At 37.9% G+C, this 27,284-nt stretch overlaps 1 protein-coding gene across 4 annotated transcripts in view; it reads right to left on the bottom strand.

Annotated features, from left to right (window-relative positions):
* The window catches only part of suco (SUN domain containing ossification factor), a 63,943-nt gene that overhangs the window by 27,487 nt on the left and 9,172 nt on the right, over positions 1-27,284 (bottom strand). For 3 of the 4 annotated variants that reach the window (XM_065257361.2, XM_065257362.2, XM_065257364.2), the window contains exons 2-9: positions 6,918-7,026; positions 5,192-5,317; positions 4,649-5,016; positions 4,052-4,162; positions 3,561-3,717; positions 1,924-2,014; positions 850-977; positions 652-719 (exon numbers count right to left, since the gene is read on the bottom strand). In XM_065257361.2, coding sequence (XP_065113433.1) covers positions 652-719; positions 850-977; positions 1,924-2,014; positions 3,561-3,717; positions 4,052-4,162; positions 4,649-5,016; positions 5,192-5,317; positions 6,918-7,026 — 1,158 coding nt within the window. The remainder of the gene's footprint in view (positions 1-651; positions 720-849; positions 978-1,923; positions 2,015-3,560; positions 3,718-4,051; positions 4,163-4,648; positions 5,017-5,191; positions 5,318-6,917; positions 7,027-27,284) is intronic. The other variant, XM_065257363.2, reaches the window with a different exon arrangement.

Below are 27,284 nucleotides of genomic sequence, written 5' to 3'. Positions count from 1 at the left end.
TAATGTTGATATTTGGCTGGAGTATCCATTCAAGTAGATAGAGTCTAAGGCCACATCCACATGAAGCCAGAGCTGTCACTATCCAGTCTTTTATTTCGCTGATAAAAGAAATATCTGCATACACAAAAACCAATATTTGACACTATAATACCGCCACAGACATACACTAAAAACGTGAGAGATGATGACTTTAAGCATGCACATAAACCTTGCTTACCGGAGCAGAAGATTTTGCTTTAGTAAAGCTAAAAGGCTAATGTAGTCCACCATTACGTGACGTAGCAGTGGTGACTAACTATGGTCGACACTAACTAGGGGTAATGGCATTATAGTATCACAAAATATACGAATTGGCTGTACACACGAAACGTTGTTTTGAGTTTTATCCCCACTGGTTTAAAAAAAAGCAGTTTCAGGCTCCATCTGGTTAAAATGTCAATTTGATAATTTTCTTTAGCATATACAGCTAAACGCATCTCCATGTGGATGGGCTCTGCACGTCACACTGCAGGACAAGCCAACATCCCAAGAGTATTAGATGTCAACTGTCCATATACACAGAAGAAAATGGATACTCCAAATATATTTATTCACTAGCTCTCAGCATCTGTTGTAGTCTCTCTCTTAAGCCCTCTCTCCGCAGTAACTCACCAGATCTTAGTACTGCATGGATTCAGCATGTACAGATCCATATTCTCCATCAGGATTGCAGATGTGCTCTGAACAGAAAAGACATGCATGGTTGTATAAAGCAAATGATAATACATCAGAAACATTCGACATGGAGGAATATGCAGTTGAATGATTGTTCTCCGATGGAAATCAATCCATCTTTCTCTGGAGTTGTACCTTGGCCTCATTGTTAGCCGAGAGGATTTTGGCCCCGCATTCAACAGACGCGTAGTTATTCTTGAAATTTTTCTGGACCTTTTTGACTGGGTGAGGACTGCCATTCGAAGAAGTATGCAGAGATTGACCTGTGATCAAAATTACAAATTATGTAGATTACATGTAAAAGTTCTATAGCATGGATAAAGTTGATTTAGCATGCTAATATAGAGCGTTTAACATGCTATATGTGACATGAAAATGAAAAGGTGGTTGTCAACATGTCCACTACCACGTGAAAACATTCAAAAGACGAACTTATATCAATGTTTCATGTGATTGCATAGATAAGAAGATTGCTACACAAATGGGTTATCAGTTAGATTTTAACTACCAATAGCTGCTGTCCCTATAAATGCTCAAAGTCTTTGTATTTATAAACGCCTATGATGGAAAGAAGCCTAGTACTACAACACACAACAACTGTATTTTCAATAAACTTAAAATAAAAAAACTGTTTTGGTTGAGAACGTACTACAAAGAGACCCTGTTACACAACTTCCCCATAAGCCTCATTTTGCTGTACTTCAATGGTCTCTGTGCAGATGTTTTTCTGAGATCTCTTTAGTTTGTAATTATGGTTTAGCAGACATTCATTAACATTCATTAGAGATAATTAACACACTATTAGCTAGTGGTAGTTGAGACAACAGTGGACCTGTTATAATTAGCTTGATTTGCCTAGGGAACATATGGGCAACAGGCTAAAAAAGCCCTGATGATCCAGTGCAAGGTAGTTAAATTATTTAGTTGCCCTACAGCATGAGTCTAGACACTAAAACAGTGCGTAAAAGCAACCTACTTTAGGTTATGCACGCGGCTTCCTGACACACAGGACGGAAAATAAAAATCGGTCCAAATTAAATTAAATTGGAATATAAAATATAAAAGCAAGCTAAAAATCTCTACAGAAACAATTGAGATTGGAGACTGTTTTGTGAAACCAAGCAGAGCGTGCACGAATGCAAAAGATCCCGGGAGTGGATTTGCATGCAACGATGCATTCATGATCTTGCAGCTTGGTCAGTCTCTTACTTTTCTTCTCCTCTACTTCCATCTGTTTCTTCTTCCATTCATCGAACGTGGGGATGTTCGATCCAGAATTTTCTCCAGCTCCCTCATTGTCCTGCAAAATAAAAGGAAAAAACAGAACTCAGCCACTTGCATTTTTCCATTGTGGTAATACGTAAAAACTTGTAATATTTATAATAAACCTGGACTTCAAGAAGAGTGACAATGTCATATGTCTATGTAGTGATGACAAACATACCAATATATCGGCCTGACCTATAAATCACCTGATATTTTGTGGTAAATTTGGCTTTTTAAAAAAGATTTTAAGTGCGCACATCCCACCTTCTGGCAGGTGCTGAACAAGAAGAGAACTACTAAAGTTAAAAGATTGTTATGTCCGCAACACTTCCATTTACTCCAATATTTTAATAAAAAGCAACGTTTAAAAAAAAGCAAGTGACGATTAGTTCAGACCAATCAGTGATCTACAGTGTTTTTGCGTCACATTTTGGTATCAGCCTGGGTCGCTTGGAACCCTGACCGAGGTGGTACTAAAAAACAAAACAAAAAAACAGCCCCCAAAAGTAAGCTAACCCGATCCAAACCAAACCACGGGGTACTATGCAATGAAAAAGCGCCATGTGTGTCACATCTGCCATCATGATTTCTAAATACCTGTATCTGCCATTGAACAAACCTAAATCTGTCAAAATGTCACAATTTACATGTGATCCATCCTATCCAAAACCAAAACATGACCATAATAACACAAGTGTTCTTAAAGCACTGAGATTTGAATGTATAACAAGTAAATACTTAAAGGAGCATTTCACCCATAGAAACATTAATCTTTATTGAAAGTGTGTCATATTTGTAGTCAAAATGTAACATACATTTAGAATTTGGTGCCTATTTGACAGAGAAAAGGAGTGTTTGTAGTCTCACCCCCTCAACAAAGATATTGGACATCCTTCTTTCAATTATGCAAAATTATGATTTTTACATCATTGAAAGAAGGAAGTGCAACACTGAAATCTGTATTTCTCCTGTCTCAGCGGCAACTGAGAAAATGATGCACGACCATTCAAAAACATGACTGGGGTTCTAACTATACAAAGCTTAATGCAAATGGGTGAAGTGTCCCTTTAAACATATGGTTTTGTGGAGTGAGATCTGTCTGTTCGTTTCCATGCAAGGCCTTTTAACAGTACGCTACCCAACAGTCTTCCCATCGCTTTGTCTTTTTCCTTTCTGATCTCGCTCTTTCTCTGGGTCTGTCAGTGTCTAAATAGCATCGCTGAGTGAGCATTTAGCTGATTAAACATTTACAAGGCTGACCAGCGGAAAACAAACACGCTGACTTGTCTCACTCTCTCAGTTTACACTTCATCTTCCTTCCCTCTTCTCTCGGTCTCTCACTCTCAACTGCTCAATTTATATATATAATAGTTTTATGAGAGAAGAGGGAAGGGTTTAGCTTTGTGGACCTCTAACAGTGGGGTGTCAACAGGCTCGGCGGTAATCAAATATATATTTGAAATTTGAAAGAGCTTTAAAGCTGATCTATGCTTAAAGCAATTCAATTAAGAAATGTGTCTTCTCTAATATCATGCTTGAAAATGATGCACCTGCAGTTTCTGTAAAGTGTGTGTGTGTACCTGCAGGTTCACTTTGGGTGGAGGGGTTGTTGTTGCCTGATCCGGCTCTGGGAGCTCCTGCTCCTTTTGGTTTAGAGGGTCAGTCAGGTCAGTAATGGTGTTGATGTCCTGTGCCGGTGTATTGGACTGATTTTCTGCATGTTCCTCCACATCACCGCTGAGAAACAAATAAGAGAGATGGTAGATAACAATGGATGGATACACAGTTAATACGTGAACTATTAACAAATAATCTCTCTTTGTGCACTCAAAAAACAGTGAAATGAGCATTGAAACATCATGGATTTGGAAGGATGAAGGAAAATAAATTAATAAATAAAATAAATGGAAATTAAAAGAATAAAATACATTGCTTGATAGGCTTGAAGCAGCTTCATTATGCGATTATCCAGCAATTACCAAGCCACCTGATATTACCCGACTGCTTGATTTATCGTAAGGTTACTATGTACAGCAACCTGCCTTTTACCTTTCAGGTGCTCAGTACTCACCTTATGAGATTGGTACCAATGGGCTGGCTGAAGGGGGGCACAGAGCCCACCTCACACTGACTGGCACTAGAGTTCTCTACAGGGGCATCAGCATGCGAAACGTCTAGTCCACTGAAGGAAAGAAATCATATTCTATTTACCGTGAGATTGGAAAGGGAGAGAGAGGGAAAGAGAGAAAGGGAGAGAGCAAGAGAGGGAGGGAAAAAGAGAGAGCTCTGGTATAACAAGGCTTGAGGTCAGGACTGAAAGTTAATTTGCCAAGCTCCCGTGGTCCTGGTATAGTGGTGCTTCGTTGGCGCGAATGTGAAAAGTCCGGTCAAAAGCTAAAAGCAATAGCGAACTAAAAGCTGACATCCTTTTATGAATTGTGAGGTTTTTGAAAACTCCAAGGTCCAATGTGAAGTCCGTAAAGCGAAAACATATGACAGTTCGATTTCAAAGTCCACAAGTAAGTAAATCAATGAAACAATGAATGGATCATAAAAAAATATGTAAAAAGCGGAATAAAGAAATACTGAAAAAAAATGAAAGAAATGATTGACAACCATACTAACTCTATTCTCCTTTCCTCTCTAACATGCGGATGTGTGTACTCACCTGGAGGAGCTCTCAGGGGAGGTCTCTGAGGTAGGTGAGGTTGATTCTGGACTATTCTGGAGCTCAGAAGCAGGTGCGGAGGACTCTTCCACCTGTGGGTCAGCCTGGGGAGGGGGAGGTTGCTCCTCTGTGGTAGTGCCCTGTGAAGCTTCAGGGTCTGGTTGGGACTGGGGCGAAGAAGGAGGTGTTGTTTGGGGCTGTGCAAGTGTGGGTGTTTGTGGTTTTTCATTTTGTTGGAGGTTTTTGGGTTCTGATTGCTCCACCTCCTCTTGCTGCTGCTCCTGCTGTTGTTCTTGATCTTGATCAGGGAGGTCAGATTCAAGCTGAACCTGTGCCTCCTCCACCACCTCCTCCTCTAGATTCACAGTCTAAAACAACAGAAAAACAGATCCATACTTTATACAAGAATATGAAAAACATCACTCTGAGCTATTATTAGTTCCACAAGAAAACTGCTTGCAATCACATCCAAACCTACAGCAAAAGTACACATAGAAAACTGTTAGTAAGAAAACATTAATAATGGTTGGAGCATGTGGGTACCTGTTTGTGCTCTTCCTCTTGTGGGGCATGTTGCGAGAGTGATAAGGCCTCCTCTAATTCAGCCTTCTCCGCCTCCAGCCCCACGTCGTATGATGACTGAATGTGTGTCGTACTTTCCTCTTTAACCTAAATTGAAACAAAATCCCAAATGTTTTATGTAAGCTATCAAATTCAAAATAAGAAAAAAAAAGATTTTGCGGTCAGAAACATGGCTTGGCCACAGCAAAAACATCTGAGGTTTTGAGAAACCACATATAGAATATTAACTCTTTCCCCGCCATGGACGAGTTAACTCGTGTGTGTGTCTATATCTATATCTATATACATATGACGACGACTTTGCAAATGTTTTTTAATAGCATATTAAAGGTCCCGTTCTTTCTGTGTTTTTGAATTGTGTTCTGTGCTTTGATTGTGTTTACAGTCCGCCTTATAACATGTGTTCATGTTTCACATGTAAAAAAAACTCAGTATTCTTCACACAATTGACTTCTCTATAGCACTATTTTCACTGTCCTAAAAACAGGCTGATGTCTTCCTTGTTTTATGAAGTCCCTCCTTCAGAAAAACGTAACAAGTTCTGATTGCGTAGTTTGTTTAATGTGTTGTGATTCGATAGCAGGTTAGCTTGCCGTTAGCTTAGCTGGCGACTGATGTATTCCTGTGGGCGGAGTTAAGTCAAAAAACTGTTCTACTGGCATCATTAAAGCAGGAAGAAGGCGGCTGTAGTCCAAACCGGTTGTTCGCTTTGAAAGGCGAATTCTGTTAAAGAAAATAAATAGTCTGGCAGTGAACTTTGAGCTTTATCATTTTACAGGTATTATTTATGCTATTATAGCAACATTACACACTAAATAGGGTTTAAAAAATAAGATCAGAAAGAACGTGACCTTTAAAACCACCACAAAGACATAAAAACAACAAAAACCTGATTTTCACCACAGGGGGATTTTAAAAATTCAGTCTGATACAAAGCTATGATTATATAAACTTGAATTACAATGCACAAGCAATGTCAACTACTTAAATGACTTTTTATTATACTTTTAATCCTTGTCCTGCTGCAAAAAAGAAAGTCACAAGAGTTTAGATAGACATGATGAGGTAAGTTAATTATGACAACTGTCATTCTTGGGTGAACTATTTCCTTACCGTAAGGAAAGTTGTCAGAACAAGCTTGGTAACTTTGATAGGTAAGCTTTCAAGGGCAAAGACTCAGTCAAGTTACACAAAGGTAAGAGAAAACATTTCTGACATAAATCTATAGGTTACACTTTTATTTTTCAGAAGAGGGATGGTTCTTTGTTGGGCCCATGCCAGTATTTGTTTATATAGATTAACCTGTTGAAAGAATGAATGTCAACAGCAGTCATTAGTCTGAATAGGGAACTATTGCACAATTTACGGGACAATTCAGGAATGAAGTTGTGCAAGCTAACCAAGCCAGAGGTCAAAATACATTTGACCTTTTTACAAACAAAAAAACAAGCTCAGAGACTTGTAGTTTTAGGATTGTGTTGGATTCTAGAAGCTGGACTTAAAAATTCTGATTCTAGAAAATTCTGGTTGCATGCTGAACCACGGTATTACATCAGTAAACACTAGTTGGAGTTTAACAAGTCTGTCTATAATTATTGCTATACATACACATAAACCAATTGTGGCTGTGGATTAGGATTTAGTTTGGCCTTTAGTAGACTATGCTGCATTCATGTTTATTCATTACCTCTTCGTCAGCTCCCGTTCCCTGCATTGTGTAATGGCTGTCATCCTGTGCAGGGAGTCCTGGGCCAGCGGAGATCTCTTCTGAACAATATACATGATGACCAGAGTGCCTGCAATACAGAGATGCAAACGTAAGACTGACATCACCAGACAAAAATGAGACAACTTATGTTGGCCTGTATGCATAACATAAAAGCATTACAATCAGGATAATGTAAACATATCATTTCATGCAAATAAAACCTCTCTTCGATCCAATGGAGAACTGAGCAATCTTGGACCACCTCCCAAATACCTGCTGAGAATATTTAACACTATATGGAACTCAAAGGGCCCATATTTCATTTCATTTCATTTTCATTTCATTTCTCTTTTATTCTTTTCATGAAAATGCATTATTTATACAAAGCACATACAATTCATTTGAATTTTCCTTTACATTTCCATGATCAGAAAGGAGCAGCTGGAAGAATAATATTCTTATATTTTTCTGCACCATATAATGCAAAATCCACCTTAACAAGATGTTTAAACATGAATGTGTGTTGGTAGTATGTGAACAATACAACCCTACAATAAACAAAAAAAAAATTCACCCACTCATTCATTTTTTAACCCACATTAAACCAAAGCAGGCTCATTAGACATGCGGTTTTGATTCTTTTGTTAGTGTAATGCCACACTGATAAAGCCCCACCCACGGCCACTGACTGGTTAATTGTACCCTAACGCTTTTCTGAAATGCGTTTATCACCAATGTGGTTAAAGATACAATTGTCTCTGTTGGTAAGGGAGTGAAGTGCACCCATCTCATTTCTAAAAAACAACAACATTATTTTGTGTATTTGGTATAATACAATGTGTTCGCGTGGTTTATGGTAAAAAACACTTTATTTTCACATACCATACATTTTTGTAGCTCCAGATATAAGGTTTCCCTAAATGCACTGATTTTGTACAAAACTCATCGATCTGAAATGCGCCGTGTCCCTGATTGGCCAGCTAATCTATACGTTGTGATTGGCCTGAATACCTCTGACGTCAGCTGGAAATGTGACGCTACTTACCATGTTTGAAAGATTCGCTTACAATGCAATGCTGACAGGACTTAATTTACAGGCTGTGAGTCAAATCGGAAGGAATTATGATAATGTCAACAGGCCCCAGGAAGTAAACTGTTGCCTACACTCTGTGTGTTTGTTGTAGTCCAAAAAAAAGAGATTAACGTTAGAAACGTTGGAAATTTGTACCTTTTGCATATCGTTAAACATGTACTAACACACACTTACACACTAAAGGAAATGTAAAATCGGGAATAGGACATTAGGTGCTCTTTAAAGGTACACATATAGCCTACTAACAACGCTTTATGCTCCTACCCAAATAGGGACATTTTGGACATACTATAACAAATCATCTGTGGGGTATTTTTTATATTACATCTTGTAAAACCCCCAAACACACCACCTTACAAGGGCAGTCTGCAGGAGTTTCTGTTGTAGCTTAAAATACTTCACATTTGGGTGGTGAAGCAATAAGTGCCAAATCCTCCACCATGGTAAAAGCCAGTCACAAGCAAATGGACCAATGTTTACTGCTGGGAATCAACAACAACATATTTCAGTCATAGTGTATATGCCTAATGCTGTCTAAGCTTCAAACTTTTATTAGTAACAAAATGAACAGAGGCCAACATTTTATGATACAGGTGAAAGACGTTGAGTTTAGGGATGTGCAAAACATTTTTAATGTGGCAGATTATCTAAACATGAAGTTCAGTCTTAAGAAAACACCATAAATGTTTGCTTGGACTAGCTCAGAAAATGCGTAATTGCAAAACAAAATGTGATGTCTAGAAACCAAACCGTTACAGCCACCTATGTGCATCATAAAAACTGAATGAACATGAGGAAACATGAAAATATTTCATGTTTAGTTCTACTCCACTAAACACATCTGCATGATTAGGCCATTACTAATTTCCCCTAGGCTGAGAATATAGGCAACTGAACTGTGTGAAGAAAACACGCGGTTAATCATTAGACAGCAAAACACAACAACAGGATTTTAAATGTCAATTCACCGAAGCTGTGAATTCATGCCTCCTTGCCAAGCTCAACACCTAAAACACACCATGTTTGGAAGCGAATCCAAGCTGCATGGGCAGCAGCATCTGGAATTAATATCAATGGGCCAGCGCCACCAAACCAATCATATCGTCCCCATAACCTTGCACTTGAACAATTCAACCAGCATTTAACATTTAACTTGGCAACCAACTGTCCTTTAAAGAAAGCTGTCAGATGACTTGTAGAATGAACAACAGCTGAGGCTTGTCAATGTAAGCGCTCGGTTTCACTCCAGTTTTAAAGTGTCACACAGTAATTTGAGAGCGTCACCTTGACTAGATTTAGGAGTGAGGACTTGCACACATGTAGGAACATGTTAGCACACTGTCAGCACCTCAACCGATACGACTGAACCCTCAATCAACGTCGATCAGACATTAACTGACGTCGACTGATCCTTCAGTCTTATCCTTCGACTCTTCACTATCAGCATTTTGTGATTGGGCGTTTATGTTGACCGTGTACAGGCAAGTCACAGCAGTAAAGACGCACCCACTTTAATGACAATGTAAATACTTTGTGAAAGTTTACTACATTTAACAACATGCAAATATCAATAAAATGTCAAATTATGTTTGTAAGATAAATAACAAATTGTTATTGACACACACGGATGTAGAGACACTGATTACAGAGACAAACCTTTAACACACACACACACACACACACACACAAACACAGTGTGGGTCTACAGAGGTGTCAGTGGTGAATTGCTGCCCCTGGAAAATTTTGAACGCAAGTGTATGCCTGTGGGTCAAGTAGTTTAAAACTATAAGAGCACTACACTCTGGTAGGCCTCATGTTTTGAAAAAATTATTTTGCAGAAATGGCTAATAAGTTATCAGGTTTTATGTCATCATATATTTATGATTATGCTAGGCTAATTGTTATGTATTCTGCTTATTAAACTTTCATTACAAATAAATAATTATATAGAGATGGGCACATAAAGGAGCTTCTGAATAAATGTCATCTCATTCCAGTTATTCATCAGGATTGTCGCTGTATTTATTTATTCTGATTTATCTAAAACATCTCCCCCACCCCAATATCGTGCAGGCCTAATGGACAATACAACCATTCTTGTCCTAGTAGCACTGTATCCCTTTACTTCGGAGGCGAACAGCAGCAAGACAATCTGACTTGTCCCAACAGGAAAACAGGTCAAGGCCTTACCTAATAAGAGAAGAAAGGATGTTTACATTCTCTTCCTAAAAAGAGGAAATGAATGCAAAAAGGCAGCCCAAACTTCATTTTCAGGCAAAAAACTATGAACATTTTAACAGGATTTGTATAGAGTTCTTTAAGCATGTCAAAGATCTACCACAGTTAAAGGCACAATGTATAATTTTCACCACTAAGAGGTCACAGAACAATAACACTGGTGTAAGCTTGATGACGCTGTAAAGAAACGAGAAATGATGGGAGCTGGGTGTTGCCTTTACTTCCACTGCCAAATGGAAATCCAATAGGACTGCCAAATCATGTTCATGGATGACGTAAAGGGGGGGGTGTAAATTTTAGTGGCATCTAGTGGTAAGATTGCAGCCAGCGGCTCGCTCCTCAATTTCAAAACCATATGGTAGCCACCGAAGGACAACATGTCGTCATCTGAAACAACGTAGGGATGAAATGCGCTCTGTAGAACAGTTTGTCCGGTTAGGGCTACTACTGTAGAAACATGATGGCGACTTCCATGTAAGGAGACCCACATTGTATGTAGATGAAAATGGCTCATTATGAGGTAATAAAACAATACAGTTCATTATGTAAGGTCTTTATACACCACTGAGAATATAGTTATCGACTCAACAGGAGTATAGGACAATATTTTGCAGAGGCCGATATATCGGCCAACATTTGGATTTTTTTAAATAAATCGTCCAGTTAATATCTCTATTACTTATTTTTGATGTTTGTAATTAAAAGACACTCAATTTCACTTAATGAGACGCCAAAGTTTGACAGACAGTAAAATGACTAATCATTATTCACTTTTTAACATGACGTTATGTTGTGTCACAAACTAGTTCAACACACTTATTCAAACAGTAACATGAGATGTCAGATCCACATTAATTATGTCTTGTTAATATGTATTAAGTACTTCAAAATGGTCTATTTATAAAATGTTATGCATAAATGTTTCTTTTCATTTCCCCAATTGTCTGTCTGTCTCTTATTTACTGTAATAACGTGTGTTATATCAGCCTTATATCGGCCAATCAGCTTTCTTAATATCGACATCGGCCATAAAAAAATAAACACATTGGTCAACCAACCACTAATCAACAGTACTGCTTTTATTGCTTTCATAATACTGTGTTTTTATACGACACCGCATAGGCCGATTGGTGTATGAAATCAAATACACCTATCATTTCTGCGGCAGTAAAACCAAAAAATGAGGATAACAGACATGACACTATTGACAGGTGGCGGAGGAGGGACATTACTCTGGATTTGAGATAATACCAATAAACAAGTAAACCAAATATATAACAGTGTTCTAGTGGTTTTGGGAAAAAAATCCTACATTCTTTGCCTTTGGGTGTCCACAATCACAGAACAAAGAGTATAACTGTCGAACCAACCCCACACAGACAAGCCATGCAGCCCAAAAGAAAATTTAAAAACTTGCTGCTTTTCCATTAGACATCAAGTTGTTTGTGGTTCTCAAACTTTGTTTCTCACAAAGATTCCGTAAAACTCACAAAAAGTGTGTAAGATCCACATGCTTATCCACAACTTATCTCTGGAGAAACCATGCACGTGCACGTATTTTCTGATCTAATCGTAAACTTGCGCATGAAGCTGGAGATCTTTTCATGTCATTTCTTGGGACGACTTCGTGTTTACGGTGGATAAAAGATCGGATTAAAAAAGACAGATAGGGGAAGCAATGGCTTCGTGTGGATGTGGCCTAAGCTCAGCACAGCAGTACAGTAGAGAAAGGTTACTTTCAAAATACCTTGCCCTATCCTACTAAAAATGAGGTTTTTGCATTACCAAAGGCAGCATAAGCAAACTCAAATAAATAAAGTTTCAAATTTTATCAAGGAATAAATCAAGTTTCATAATAGACTACTTAGAGTCTAAAAATACGTAGATGCAGTACATCAAAAGTACCAGATAAAATGTGCAAGACCGTAAGGCCAAATCGAACAACATTTTTCAAACCTAGTCCCGACAGAGATTTGCGAAACATTTTAGCGATAGTGATAGAAAAAAGTGTCATGTCTGTGTCTGATGATGGATTCAAACTGAAACCATTGTATTAAGTGAAATGAACATTGAACATCGCATAGTCAAGCGTGAACCCGACTGCAGCTTTGGACAAAGTAAACAGCAGTAAAGAAAACCGGATTACACATTGTGGAGGCTCACAATAAACGACTACAATCAATTTGCCTGTGCTCCACTTGATGCGACAGATCACTACATTTCTGCACTAGCATTTATTTTCTCAGTCTCTGTCTGGATGACCCATGTGCCCAGTGAAATCCCACAAGCATTTCCTGTTAGCTTTAGCCCTATTCTTTATTCAAGAGCTGGATTCCAATATCACAATCATGTAACCCTATCATATATTGCTAGCTGTTCTTTGTTAATAAAATTAGCTTAACTTTATAAACACGATCATCTCAAAACGGAGGTCAAAAACCAAAATATTATCAAGGTAAACTGATAACACAAAACAAACTGAAGCCACAGAAGAGAAACTAAAAATGCATGGACATCATGAAAATCCTGCGGTTAAGTGACAGGGAAAATTCATTTGTTTAAAACCATAAATGGCTTCTTAAAGTGACTGCCTGAAATTGTTTTTGAAATATAACACTAAATACATGCTTTACAAATTGTGGTCAATTTAGGACTGTCTGACTTTGGCTATTTATGAAACAAATATGTAAATGTATCCCTGTTTTTCTTGCATCAAAAAAGAACTTCAAAGGTAGCAGACAGTCATCCAAACACACCAAACCTATGTGAACTGTGACCACGCTTTTAATAAATATTTAGTTCAAATTATTGGCATCTCAAAATAGCGCAGATAAGTACACTAAGATTATCTTAAGAAGTGCTAAAGAAGAATTGTAGGTATATTAAGTACAACATAAAGTGCTCTATTTTTACGTACTTCTGTACACTATGGAGATGTACTTTTTCACCTGGGGATTATAAAATTAGTCGTTAGTTGCAGCCCCAGTGGTAAAAACAATAATATCTGCAGCACAATTCCTACGTGACAATGTAATCCTTGCTGTCACTTAGCTAAGCGAAAATATTCAGGTGTGTCCCCTCTGTAAACAACCTTGAATGTCAGTGTCACCATTGACAAAAGAGGAGCAGAAGTGTTTGAAGAGCTTTAAATAAATATACATGATAAAGGGCATTTATAATAGAGTTTGTGTTTTAACGTAATCATAACAGTTCATATCAAGAAGGTGGGTGTGAATGGATGGATGGATGATGCTGTAAACTGCAGCTACTATGTGAACAGGGATCTCTTTGTAATATTTTGCCTCTAAATGGATCTTAAATTGGGCAACAAGTATTGTTTAAAAAACAGTCTCAAGAGAGATTGTGTGATCATGGTTTAACTTGCTTGGCTAAATAAATTTAACACTGAAGAACCCACGGGTCAAATTTGACCAATGTTAATTGCTGCTAATAAAAGAGTTCTTGGGTTCTCCAGGGTTAAGTTGAAAGCCAAAAAGGGTCTATGATATTATGCTATCTAAATAAGGCAGATTGAGGTACCAGTCATACCAGCCGCCTTTGCAAACACCACTAATGATTTCATGACATCACTAAACACACGCAGATCCACATTGTGCCTATTTGAGCAACTTCACAATGTCATCACAAACTTAAGTCAAAGACAGAGGATGTCAAACTGTGGGTGTTTAAACCGTTCCCACGTCAGTTATGGGAAGGCCTGATTGATGACTGCTGATCTCACCTGATCACATCACTGGCAAAGCAAAGGTTATTTTTCATGCAGTTATGCTAAATGGTAAAGCTGAAGGTAACCAAATATGCAAACAGATGCTTACAAACTCATCTATGCATGAATGGGCAAAAAGCTTGATGATAACCTTTGGTTTTACATTCACTTAATAGACTTTATCTTGCCTATGTGGCAGTGGAACAGAGCATCTGGCACATTAAAAGGAAAAATGCCTGCTTTAGAGAGTAAATGCTGGAGGATGACTAGATCCTAAATGTCAGGACAAATGCTAATTTTTGCAGTGTGCTCTGCCTAACAAAGTATATACACACAGTCCTGTGTCAAGAATGCCAATAAAGTCTCTTGCAGAAAAAGCTGGCAGCAATTTGAAGCTCAACCACAGCCAGAAATCTCTTAAAACCGCTCGAAGATGTAGAACCTTGTAAACAGGGGATGAGGTAGATGCTCTGATTTAAGCGTGATTTATACTTCTGCGTCAGTCAGACCTACGCATTTTCCGTATATCCATTTCCGTTTGCGACGGTAAAAACAAACATGGACCAAGTTGAGGAGTGATCAAACTCAAGCTGCAAAAAAGTCGCCTTTACGATCATTACTGCTGATGCATGCATCAACAACATACACATTAAGCTGCTTCTTCCTCGGCAGTTGCCTTTACTCTTAGAACGGATGTGTAAAAAACAACACAGTTTTAGTTTAGGGACAACACATTTTGTGTTACTTTTAACACTACTTGTGTTTTATTTTAACACAAAATCAACATAAATGACACATGTGTCAGAATTACACAATGTGTTAAATAGCATAACACAAAAATGTGTAAAAAAATTCACATCCTGTCTTAAGGGTGATTTATAGTCGTGCGTAGGTCCTACGCCGTAGCTACGTAGCTATCCATAGCCTGTGCGTAGCCTGACGCGCACCTCACAAAATTTCTAACAGCGCGGCAGCTCTACGCATACCGCAAGCGCTGTGATTGGTCCACCAGAACCTCTCCCGTCAGGTAAAAAAAAACTACGTCATAGGTATTTCCGTTTGAGACGGTGAAAAGAAAGATGAGCCAAGTTGAGGATTGATTTAACTCAAACTGCAACATAAGTAGCTGTTTTACTTCCATCATTGCTGGTCTTCTCAAATTATACACAAGTTGCTATTTCTTCTTCGTTTGTGGGTTAACTTGCCAAGCTGCTTCTTCTCTGACGGTCGCGCTGCTACTGTGGTAACACGCGTGGATACTGCCAACCAGCGTTTTCGCGTGTGTTTGCACGTCGACGTGGAGGACGACGCAAAACTATAAATGAAAACCGACGCGGAACCTACGCCGTCGCGGTTACGCCGTAGGACCTACGCACGACTATTAATCGCCCTTTAGTGTTAATACATGCTCGTGGGCATGTTTTACTAGTAGCTGGGCTCCAGACTGCCCCCAAATGGTGGCATTTTGCCACCAAAATTTGAGAGTGTGCTACTGAATTTTACATCCAGTTGCACATGTGCGACCAGTAAATTTGACCTTTTTTTGTGACGTGACACTGAATTTGAAACAGCACATAGTACTTTCTGCATCTATCATCAAACTATTTATTAGTAATACAGTGGAAATTTGTAGAAATGTCATTATTTGATTAGCATGTTGATTTTCGATGTGTGCCCCTAAATTTTTTGGTTGAGCCCCTAAAATTTTTAGTTGGGGGCCACTGTGCTCCTAGTGAAAAAAGTTAGTCTGGAGCCCTGAGTAGTGGTGTGACAGATCGCAGTTGATCCTTGATCCCTTTGGATCACGACCCACGGTTCGTCTCGCATGTGATTCGCGGATTAAAGGCGCTCTAAGCGAATCTGAGAGACGTTAGTTTTTGTTGATGTATGAATTGTTTTCAAACAGACGGAGCGTAGCAAACTCCTCCCCCTCCCTTCTGTGCTTTCATGAACGCGCCCAACCCCCACCCCCAAATCCTTTTTTGTCGTTTATTGGCTGGAACACTTTTATGGTTTCTGGTGCTAGGTTTGGCCACTGTGTTTATATTGAAGTTTGTGAAGCCTGGGCTGTCTACAGAGATCACGTTTTTTTACAGTTTGATCAGTGGTCAGGCAGCAAGCAGATAGTGAGGAGATGTTTGCTGTATGTAACAAAAAAAATGTATGGTCTAAAACGCATGAATTCTCTTAGAGCACCTTTAATAAGCTCATTTAAATAGGGAAAGTTTATCATTTGCACATGTTGCACAAGACTTGGGAAATTTAGCCGCAAAAAAGATCTAAAGTGAGCAGCCTTCTGTAAGCACAAACGCACATGTGAATGTGTCCGGTCCAGCTCCAGTCAGACGTGATCATCCCTACACGCTTCACAGATCACAACTCTTGATGAATAAACTTTAGAGAGAGCTGCGTTACTGTATCTCATACTGTAGTCCATTAAAATACATTTGGCGAATAGAGCAATGAAAAACAATGTAAAGTTTTTATGTGGAGAAACTGTTTATGCTGTGCCGTTTCATCAAAAGTGCACACACGGAGAGACGAGTTTCAAAAAGCAAGCAAACATACAGTCTTTGTTCTTGACAAAATTATCTCCACAGTATTCTTTTTCTAAAAAACATTTGTTTATGTCTTAAGTTTATATATAGATTAGGCAGAAACCAGTCCGTGCTTATTTGGTTTTAAAGAGACAGTAACCTTAATTAACCTACTTAAGTCTGTGTCATTAATGTTAATCAAACAACCAAAGACAAAATCACTTCTGTAGCTTTAAAAAAAAAATTATGTATACAATAAAGACAGTGTTATTATTCATTTGATTCAATTTCTGTACCTAATGCTAATTTTAGACCTTACTTAAATGCGCAACTTTGTTATTTTTTATAAATGTTTGTAATTTCTTTATTTGTTGTCATTTGATTTTTCCCACCCCTTTTTTGCTGATCCGAAAAATGATCTGCTGTGTGTCTCAAAAACCGTAATGTGATCCGAACCATGAGTTTGTAATCCGTCACACCTCTATTTACTAGCATTCTGCATAAGGGATGTCAATTTATGCAATTCTCCATATTCGGTGAACTTTTAAATTAACAATCAATCAATTAAATAACCATTAACTGTAATGGTGCAATAAGCCTTTACTGCAGTGGCATATAGAAAATGACATGAAAGTGTGCATAAATGCTGTATGTTCTGCACAGGCACCGTACATGACATATATTTTTCGACCATGGTCAAGTTTTCTCTATTGAATTATTACCGGCAATTAATATACGATTGATTAATTGTGAGCATCCCTTGTATGCATGAGTAATTGCATGTCAAAAACTGATACAAGCCTACAGCGTAGGTCTGACAGGGAAGCATAAATCCCCCTTTAGATGATCAAGAGTAGTTGGTACTAAAAGTCAAGTTGCACTTTGCAATATTGCAGCTGTGCATGTAAATGGTCAAAAGCTCTTTATCAAAAATAACCATCTTGGGTTACATACTAAATGTTTAATTTATTATAGTTAAATATAATACATAATTTAAAATAAATGTTAAAGGTGCTCTAAGCGAATTGAAGCGTTTTAGACCATAAAACATTTTTTGTTACATACCGGAAACATCTCCTCACTATCTGCTTGCTGCCTGTCTCCTGATCAAACTGTAAAAAAACGCGATCTCTGTAGACAGCCCAGGCTTCACAAACGGCCATATCAACAAATGGCCAAACCTAGCCAGCACAAAACTAAACAAAGTATTCCAGCCAATAAACGACAAGAAGGATTTGGGGGTGGGGGTTGGGCGCGTTCATGAAAGCACGGAAGGGAGGGGGAGGGGGAGGAGTTAGCTACGCTCTGTCTGTTTGAAAACAGTTCAAACATCAACAGGAAGTGACGTCGCACATTATTCGCTTAGAGCGCCTTTAACAAAGCAGAGTGTTTAATAGCACTGGATTTGCTATGCTATCAACACTGGTAACATTTTTCAACTCATAAATTCTACAATGTACGTTTTTAAATATAACAATTGAGAGAAATAAAAGCTATAGATGTGCATTTAGCAACGTGGCCATGGGAGGAACCGAGGAATGGGGCACACAGCCAGGACGGTCCCAAAAAGTAGGTCAATGCTGCAGCCAGACAAGGCATTCTGCCAACCAGCAAATGACAGAAGCACTTTAAAGCACAGCTGACATGCCCCAAAACAAAAAAGAAAGAAAAACAATCCAGTGCATAGCAAAATAATCTCTGAACATTTTAAATCCAAATCTCTAGAGCCAATTGAAACTGAACTGAGCTGAACAGTAGCAAAACAATTACAATCAAAACACAAGCGCTACTTTGATACATTTCGCAAATACTTGTCATGCCACAAACTTCATTCCTCACATTTGTGGTTATGAATAACTTTTCTGAAAATCTTGACATGCGGTTTCATGTATGTGCGGGAATCAATGTGACTAAAAACAGGTTTTACATTTCCGTACAACATCTGAACAGACGAGCACTAGAAAGAAAGAAGTCAAATATGAAACTGAACTTTAACAGGAATACATTTACAGATCTAGAAGAGCTCATCTCATCAAAAGACATAACCACCTGTGGACAACTCTTATGAGAGTGTTTAAGAGAGTGGGTGCATTTTTTATAAAATGTACTACAGGCCAGAGCAAATCACAAGCAGCATGCATTCAAGCAGCTAATGCAATCTGACCATGGCAAACGTCACAAAGCACAGGCTTATTCAGCTCTGGAAAAACACTGCCACTGGATCTCATCATGCAATCATTAGAAATGAGAACTAGAAGCAATAAAACATTTCTGGATGATAAATCTGTTATTTCTTTGTGTGCATATCAGCAAGGTCCCAACAGAAAGGCGGTGCCATCCATTTCTTTGGTTATTAGTTTTTGGAGCTCTGTTGCTTCATACAGCATTCAGACCATAACCTCATAACTCGCAAAAGCATTCGGTTCAAGTATTGGAGAAACAGAACCAGTTGTAAATAAAAACAGATTTTTTGTTTCCCTAAACCAACCTCACATGACCATAATGATTTAAAAGGAGTTACTGTGCAAACAAAAAAAAAAAAAAAAAAAAAAATCACCCAATACCCTTAGCCCTGGTTGGACCAAACCAAAAAGTGTCATTATCATGGGTCATGCAGGGTGTCGTTCATATTACAAAGTGATACTGTATAATTAGCTCAATCCAGAATGCTAAATCCATCAATTGAAATGCTATGCCTGTATTCCTCAACAGGCAATGCTCTGGGCAGCAGAGTCAGCATAGTACAGCGGTTTGTAAATCTACTTATGTTTTCCCTACACTGTAAAAAATAAATTGTTGGCTCAATGAATTATTTTTTAGTAACTAGTTCCACAGAAATTTTACGTTCACTCAATTTCTGTCTCCAAAGTGTTACCTGGATTGATGTTTTTTAGTTGGCCCAAACTTGACTCAAATATAAAAAAGTATGTTGGCTCAATTAGTTTTGTAGTTCATGCAACTAAAATGTTTTAATCAGTTGAATCTTTAAAAAATTACAGCAAAGACTCTGTCAATTAAAATTTAAGTATTCACTCAATGTTTTATGTGTTACTTCAATTAATATTTATTATTTGGGATTTTTTTATAACATTTTAAAATTATTTATCAAATAATTTATGCAGGTGTTGTTAACAAAATAATTAACTTCAGTCACATGAAAACAAAAGCTTTTTATTCACTTATTCACTTATCATACAGACTGAACATACAGAATTAAGTCTTCTCTAAATAGGAGGACATTAAACAGTCTAAAAAGCACTCCGAAGCCAGTCAGAACATCTCCAGGGCCATTTAGGAGACTTTCTTCAGCCCTCTGGTTTTTCCTCTCCGCATCATCACAGCTCTGGTTTGATAAACAGAGGAATATAAACACACACACATACATAAATAACATGTTTAATATAATAAAGCTTGATTGTGAAATACTTTGTTCCCTAAAATAACGTTAACGTTAGGCCAAATTTCCCTCAGACATCACACATAATTAAACACTATTGGGTGGTTTTCTCGGACAGGGCTTATCACTGACTAAAATAACTGACATCACTTAACATATGAGTAACGTACTATTGTTTTGTCTCAAAATGCACGCCAGTATTGTATTTTATAAGGTTTGTTTGTAAAAATGTCCCAATTATAATAAAGACCGAGTTCTAAACCCTGTCCGGTAAACCACCTAAAGGCTATCTTTACTAAAATAGCCCCACTTTACTTCGGACACATAACACACTTTTAAATATATCTTTACAAAAATATCATTACAAAAACGTCGAGTATTTGCGTCTTTGCCGATTAATATATTCTAAAATTAACATTTAATTACAACCACTTACCTGACGTGAACTTGAGGAAACGGCTGATAACTTGTGTCCTGTGAATCAGTAAGTGATTCCAGCTGTTGCGTGCGGATTGATCTCAGATGAAATGACCTGTGATCCAGATCCTTCCGAGTTAAGACATTTTAAATAAAAAAAACTCTCACGCACATACTGTACATACACAAACGCGCGCGAGCGGGTTGTGCGCACGCAGGCGCGCACATGGGTACACACACGGGTATATTTAGAAGTTTTATCTAAGATTGTTATGATATTGGGACTATTTCTCCATCCGCTCCTTCAGCTCTGAAGTTCAAATTCGCATGCTGTCCGGTTATAACAAATGTATAAGATATGAAACATCACTCAACAGCGATATCAATTAAGTGCAATCCTAAAATATGATTTAAAACATAACCCTTTCATTGTTAAGTATGAGAAATTAAAATGAATTAAATCACGTTTAAACGCCACAGAGATATCAGAGCCAGCAGTCGATTTCTGATGCGCTTGCCGAAGCGAGGCTGCGCTGGGCGGGGTGTGAGCGCTTAAGTGCCGGTGATTTTCTGGAGCTCATATGGAGCTCATATGGAGCTAATCTCCGTCCGAAAGTGTCCGAGCACACTTTTAAATAGACGCTATCTTTATTAACCGACCGCATATTTAAACTTTAAGCACATACATTCACGCCTGAACAACTCTTACAATTACATTTTATGACCAAATAACAGTAATATTTTGAGCATTTTGTTGTCAGGAAAAATAGCTGTCATAAGTCCACATATTAACCTGATTTGTCTTAATTAGTTCAGTCAACACTAGCCATTCTGAATGTTGACTGGATTTGAAAATAACCATTCATTTAATGTTTTAAACACAGATTTATCTAGACTTAAAATAATATGTCTTCTCAACTAGCTCAAACAAAAAAATTGGTTTAACTTATATATTTTTGCCCGTCCAACATTTCATTAATTGGATTTTTTACAGTGTATGTACGAGTGCAGGGTTGTAATACTTTGGAAATTAAGTTGACATGGACATGTAGATGCCTGCGGCAAAAACATAAAGGAAAGAGGTGGAATTTAATCTGTTGGCATAAAAGATAAGCATAATCTGACATTAGGGTGAGCACAAATTTTAAATCCTATCTTCAAACAAGGTTCCCTTAGGATATGTCCAACAATGACATAACTTAAACCGATGCAGGTTAAACATGATAGTCAGGTTTCTTTATTTGGTTAAGACGTCATATATTCTACATCACATGAAATTTATCTAAAGAACAAACACAACATATAGATTGGCAATGCAGAAAGACCATTTTGGCGCCCACAGACAACTTTATTAAAATAAAATGGACCAACAATCACAGACACTTTGCTATTAGCCAAGTAACAGCAACAGGCACATACAAACAGTGTCTGATGGTCTATGTTTGCAGGATCAGTTACATTTAGATTTATGGATTAGAAATGCGGCAGCACATAGAGAGTATCTAATCAACAAACACGATCTCAGTTTCACGTCTGCAGGAGGAAACTCAATAGCACAGCTCAACATGTTGACATAACTATGGCATGCCCATAAAGACCACATAGTTGTGATCCTGTGTTCAGTCCATATGGGGTCTCAGCACATGAAGAAATGCTGATTCATAATAAGCATATCTAAATGTGAAAACTAAGCAGAAAAGTCTTGGTTTAAAGGCAAACATGTACTGACAGGACATTTTGCAAATAAGCAGTCTGCTGGCTGGGTGTGAGATTTATAAGGGATACGAGCACAAAGACTACAACATGGACAAGGTTTTTTTTCACACAAACAACTTGTCAAGAAGTTATGAGTTTTACTGATGTATTGAAGGCATAGGATTTTAAATTAATTTGGAAAAACCAAGGTATCTGCTCAGATTCAGGAACAAATAAAAAACTGTTAGAGGTTTGCTAAGCAGAAAGTTGCAGAAACACAGATTTCAGGAAATGTTAAGATTGGTAAAAGCAGTTAAACGGCAGGAAAAATGGACACTTAGAGTTGAAGCGAAATGAGGGATGTTAAAGGCAATGAAAAACTGACAAAAACATGGTCTTGCATTACTGCCGTCAGCATGATAAAACCACATTACACACATTAAACAAAGTGGGTGCTTGCATTCTTCCCCAACTACTCTTAAAAAAAAATTATAGTGATAGACAGCCGGACGATATTCCGGGCTGTTTTTTGCGTGTTTTATGTGTATCGGATTCGGCATCGACCTATACGTGGCTGCTGTGTTCGCCAATTTTTCCGGCATCATTACAGACAGAGTGCTGAAAGCCGCAAGCGATTACAGGTCATGTGACTTAAAACAACCAACCTTTCCATGACAACAGCAAAAGCGGGTTTTTATTGCTCATCTCTATATTTGTAGTTGTAAAGGGCTAGAAATCTATATCCTTTGGTGATAGTTCCTCATCATTGTGGAGAGTGCAGTTCATGGTTCCATAGCACCCTCACCTGTTTTTACTATTTGTTAAATATAGTTTAAATAAATTCAATAAATGATAGGGCTGTAACGATTAATCGTGCAAATGCGCCTTTTCTCAATGAATGAATTTTAATGAATTACAGTGAAATCCCAGCACATGCCAAAGCCAGGGGGCGCTTTCATGCAGAAACTCCCTTTGTGCCACAGAAGAAGTAGCATTACAAACTAGGGGTGTGCATTGGCACTGCCCTCACAATTCAATTCAATTACGATTCACCACGTAACGATTCAATTCAATTCGATTCTACGATGCATTGCGATGCATCAGAATTCTACTGTACACAACAAGGCAAATTTTTAATAAGTCAAGTAGTAAACTCAAGTGCAACTATTCTCAACAAAAACGAAAGCTGACCAGGGCTCGCAAAATTTTTAAATCCCTGGTAGCCCTTCGGGCAGACACTCTTTAATTTTTGGTAGCCCAAAATGAATATAAGTAGCTAGAATAAAAAATACACTGTTTAATGTAGAATATTGATAAATCCTGGATTTCCATGTAAGCCAAATATTCCTGCCCATCCCAGCTAACAATTTGGTTCCCAAAATGTTCCCCTATTTTCCAAGGTTTTTGGTTAGCCAGGAATGTTTTCTTTAAGAAAATAAACATTCCCCTAATGTTATTTTTAGGTTATTTTAACGTTCCCCTAACGTTAGAATAATTTAATTGTTATATTACTGAAATATTATATGAATGTATTATAACACAGGTTATTTTTTATAAAAAAATACCTCAACACATCACACATTGTATTTAGATAACATGGTATTTTATCAAATATATAAACAACCAGTGACTTTAACACAATATAGAAGACTTAAAACAGATATTTATTAAAAAGGAATAAACATAATTCCCTTTATGTTCCCCTAATGTTAGACTCTGAGGTAAAACGAAATGACAAACACACATTCTATTCGCTTTAGGTAAACATATCTTACCACTGCTGTTTAGTCACCTATCAGCTACATCAATAGGCTAGACGTAAATCACTCAAACATATTTTCCTTCTCACATATTTAAGTTACTAACTGAAGAAAGAAAAAAAATACGATAAAACAATGTTAGTCTATGAGGTAAAAATGAAATGACGTTATTTTATTAAATGACTTGAGTTCGCGCAAGCAGGTGCTCGTGAAGAATCTAGGCGGTAGAAGCGCGTGCAGAGGGTCGCGCGCATATATCAGACGTGCACATTAAGGATGAGTTTATTTATGCTTTCACTTCATTTCCTGACAGTTTCACTTGGTACGTGAGGATAATGACTGACAAGAGGACACCGAAATACATGCAATATGACCTAACTAAATCTGAGACAAAGCAAAAACATTAAAATATTATTTCCTCCCCAAGATAGCCCGACAGGCAGGGTGGAGATACATTTTGGTAGCCCGACAGGAATTCACAATAGAAACGCGACGTCGGGCTAGCGATTTTGCGAGCCCTGCCCGAGATGAGAATTGTACACACAGCGTAAGTCTTGTTCCCCATTAACTTCATAGAATCCGAAATGTGCCCATATGTCCACTTTCCATGAAAAAGGGTGCGCTTTTATTTACCCGTCTATCACGGTCATCTCCAGAAAATAAACAGTGACATAATCGATTATGGCATTTGCTGCATCGATGCTGAATCGTGCATGTGCGCATTGCGATGCATTGCCGAATCGATTATTGTTGACACCCCTATTACAAACGTAACGCTATTCCAGGATATGTCTACAGGAATATTTATATCACTGTTCTTCAGATTGTTTCAGCTATTTTCATGATATTAAAGAATATTTGTTTAACGAGTGTTGCTTTTTTAAATGCACGTTATAAACGACTCCGATAATGATTTTAGATTGATAAGGACTTCCTACTGACCAAATGCCGTAGTACACGCACAAGCTGTGCATGAAACACAGAATCGCAGCCTTGCGATTCAGAATTTATTTCAGGCAGGCATTTTTAATGGGACACATGATTAATCATACAGCCCTAATAAATGATACTTTAAATTGAGACTTGTAACATCTGGCATCATTGTGTCATTTTTCCATGTAAGACATTTGTGTAGTAAACTGTAGTGTGGGTAAATGTATCAGACATGTGGTCGAACCTTCCTCCTCTATAGGCTTTCCACGTCATAGGTTGCTTTTGTTCACCCACTTTGCCATTTAACAAAACGTCTAGTAAAGAAAGGGGCTGAAGAATGTCTGTGAGAGACAATGTTCTGAGGAAATGGGGGATGGAATATACAGAGTTTACTACAACCACACCAAACATTGATGAGGAATGAGACCAAACTATTTATTTTTAAAAACCAAGGTTGATCGACTTTTGTGAAAGAGCAGTAAATATAAAATTATTATATCAATTATACCCTCATGGCAATCCAGATGTCTCTGACTTCTTTTCTCCAGTTAAACACAAACTAAAACTTTTATCATTTTGACCTCAAAGTCTGGTTCATTTGTTTAGTGTGATTGCTCTGTATTGTGTGTCACTTCTAGAAAAACTGGCACAAAATATCAGTGGTCTTAGAAGTTGTAGTCACTGTGAATGCCATTGTGCATCATTATTATTTTCCAACACCACAACATCTGCCTAAAAGTATAAATGAAGAACTAAGTTGTGATAAGCAACAATAATGGACCGGTCAACCCACCAAAAATGAAAAACCAAAAGACGGGAAAAAAAGCCCCAGTCTTGGGGGGAAACGGTGTCTGTTCCAGCATCAGAAAGTGATACCTTTACTCAGTGTTATAAATGGCGTGGGCACCAGCAGAACTAAGAAGTGAGAATCAGTAAGTAAAAATTTGCATACATCACAGCTGTAAGATGCTCTTTACAAAAGCCAACAAGGTAGTTTTGCTAAGGAATATTTGTAAATATTATAAAATTCCATTCAGCACTAAAAATGCTGAAAATAACCATGTTCTTCAATATAATAATGTATTGTATGGAAGTAGATCCCCATAAAGATGCAGTCTGCATGCCTGTCTGCAAGTCCACACCAAAATGTACAAATCCCCTATAAGAGAATTACCCTAATTTTCTGAAATAGATTTCAGGTCCTGCAATGTAAAGATTTGCTCTGATTATCGAGCTACAAGTTCAGGTCAATGAAAAATGAACATCCTGCATTAGAGGCATTATCAAGAAGAACCTACAGAAAAGCTTAAACAGGAACCTATTCTAATCTAATGCACGAGGGAAATTCCTCTGAATACAGCAAACAGCAGATATTGTCATTGTCCTGTGAGACTTCACTTTTTAAAATTAAATTCTTAAGAAATACAAACATGTCCCTCCAAGGAAAATACCAGATAAACTTGACAAAGATTCTCATTTAACTATACAAGCAGGATATTCTTGATATAAAGCAATCTAGCCTTAAGGTTATGGTCTTTAATGGCCGCCCCCTTTCTAAGGGTAAAGAATAAAAAAAAACACCACTTCTGACAAAGAACAGACCCCCATAAGCCACCTAACCCTCATGTTATCAGCCGGAGGCATGTTCAGAGTTACCCTTGCTCCACTTATACAATCATCCACATACTAAAAACAGGTTTGTATGATAACTAGGAGTCACACATGACCAATGTAAAAGCCCTCGTGGGATGGACTTGCGTAAGAGGGCAGCACAAATGGCTTTTAAATTTGCCTACATGAACAAACGCACACGCATATGGGAACGCCACTGAAAGCATGACTGCTCAAGTTTTCCCTCCATGAGGGCACTCTAATTTAGTCATGTATATAGATCACAAGCTACAGAGACTCAGATGACTAGTAGCAATGTTCAATGGCTTGAATAGGTGGTTCTCAAACTTTTCGGTGCACAGCGCCCCTGTTTACGGTGCAACCCTTGGTGGCACCCCAAAGAAAATTTATGAGACAAAATGTTCCAAAGCTTTAAAAAAAAAAAATGTAATTAAACAAAACTTACTGAATTATTATAATGTAGTGGTGTGGGTTAGTAGCCTTTAGGGTTGTCACTTTTGAGAAAAATCAAATTCGAACGGATTTCGAATATCATGCAATGTATCCGAATATATTCGAATATCTAGGCTCCGCCCCCCCCCATGCGCATCAAAAACCCACCGTAATGGAGATTCAATCACAAAATTATTAACAGTGACAGTCATAAACAGGGTTGTCTGGATTACTTTTTTACTTAATGTTTGAAACAGCAGGTTATAAACTTATGAATAACAAACTTATATATATATAAAAATGATTCAGAACAGTTACAAACAATAACGTGACAACTTAAATAGCAGCAGGAGTATATAGGCAGACGCAAACGGAATTCGCGCCCGCAGATTTCGGCAGAAAACTCCGCGGAATTCCGCGGATTTAATGCCCGTCATCGACAAGCACACATACCCCGCGCTTGAGCGTGTTTGTGACCAGAACTG

This window comes from Paramisgurnus dabryanus, chromosome 12 (genome assembly GCF_030506205.2).
Source record: "Paramisgurnus dabryanus chromosome 12, PD_genome_1.1, whole genome shotgun sequence".
Classification (NCBI taxonomy): domain Eukaryota; kingdom Metazoa; phylum Chordata; class Actinopteri; order Cypriniformes; family Cobitidae; genus Paramisgurnus; species Paramisgurnus dabryanus.
The sequence above is the reverse complement of the archived record's forward strand: the minus strand, read 5'-3'. Positions and strand labels throughout refer to the sequence as shown.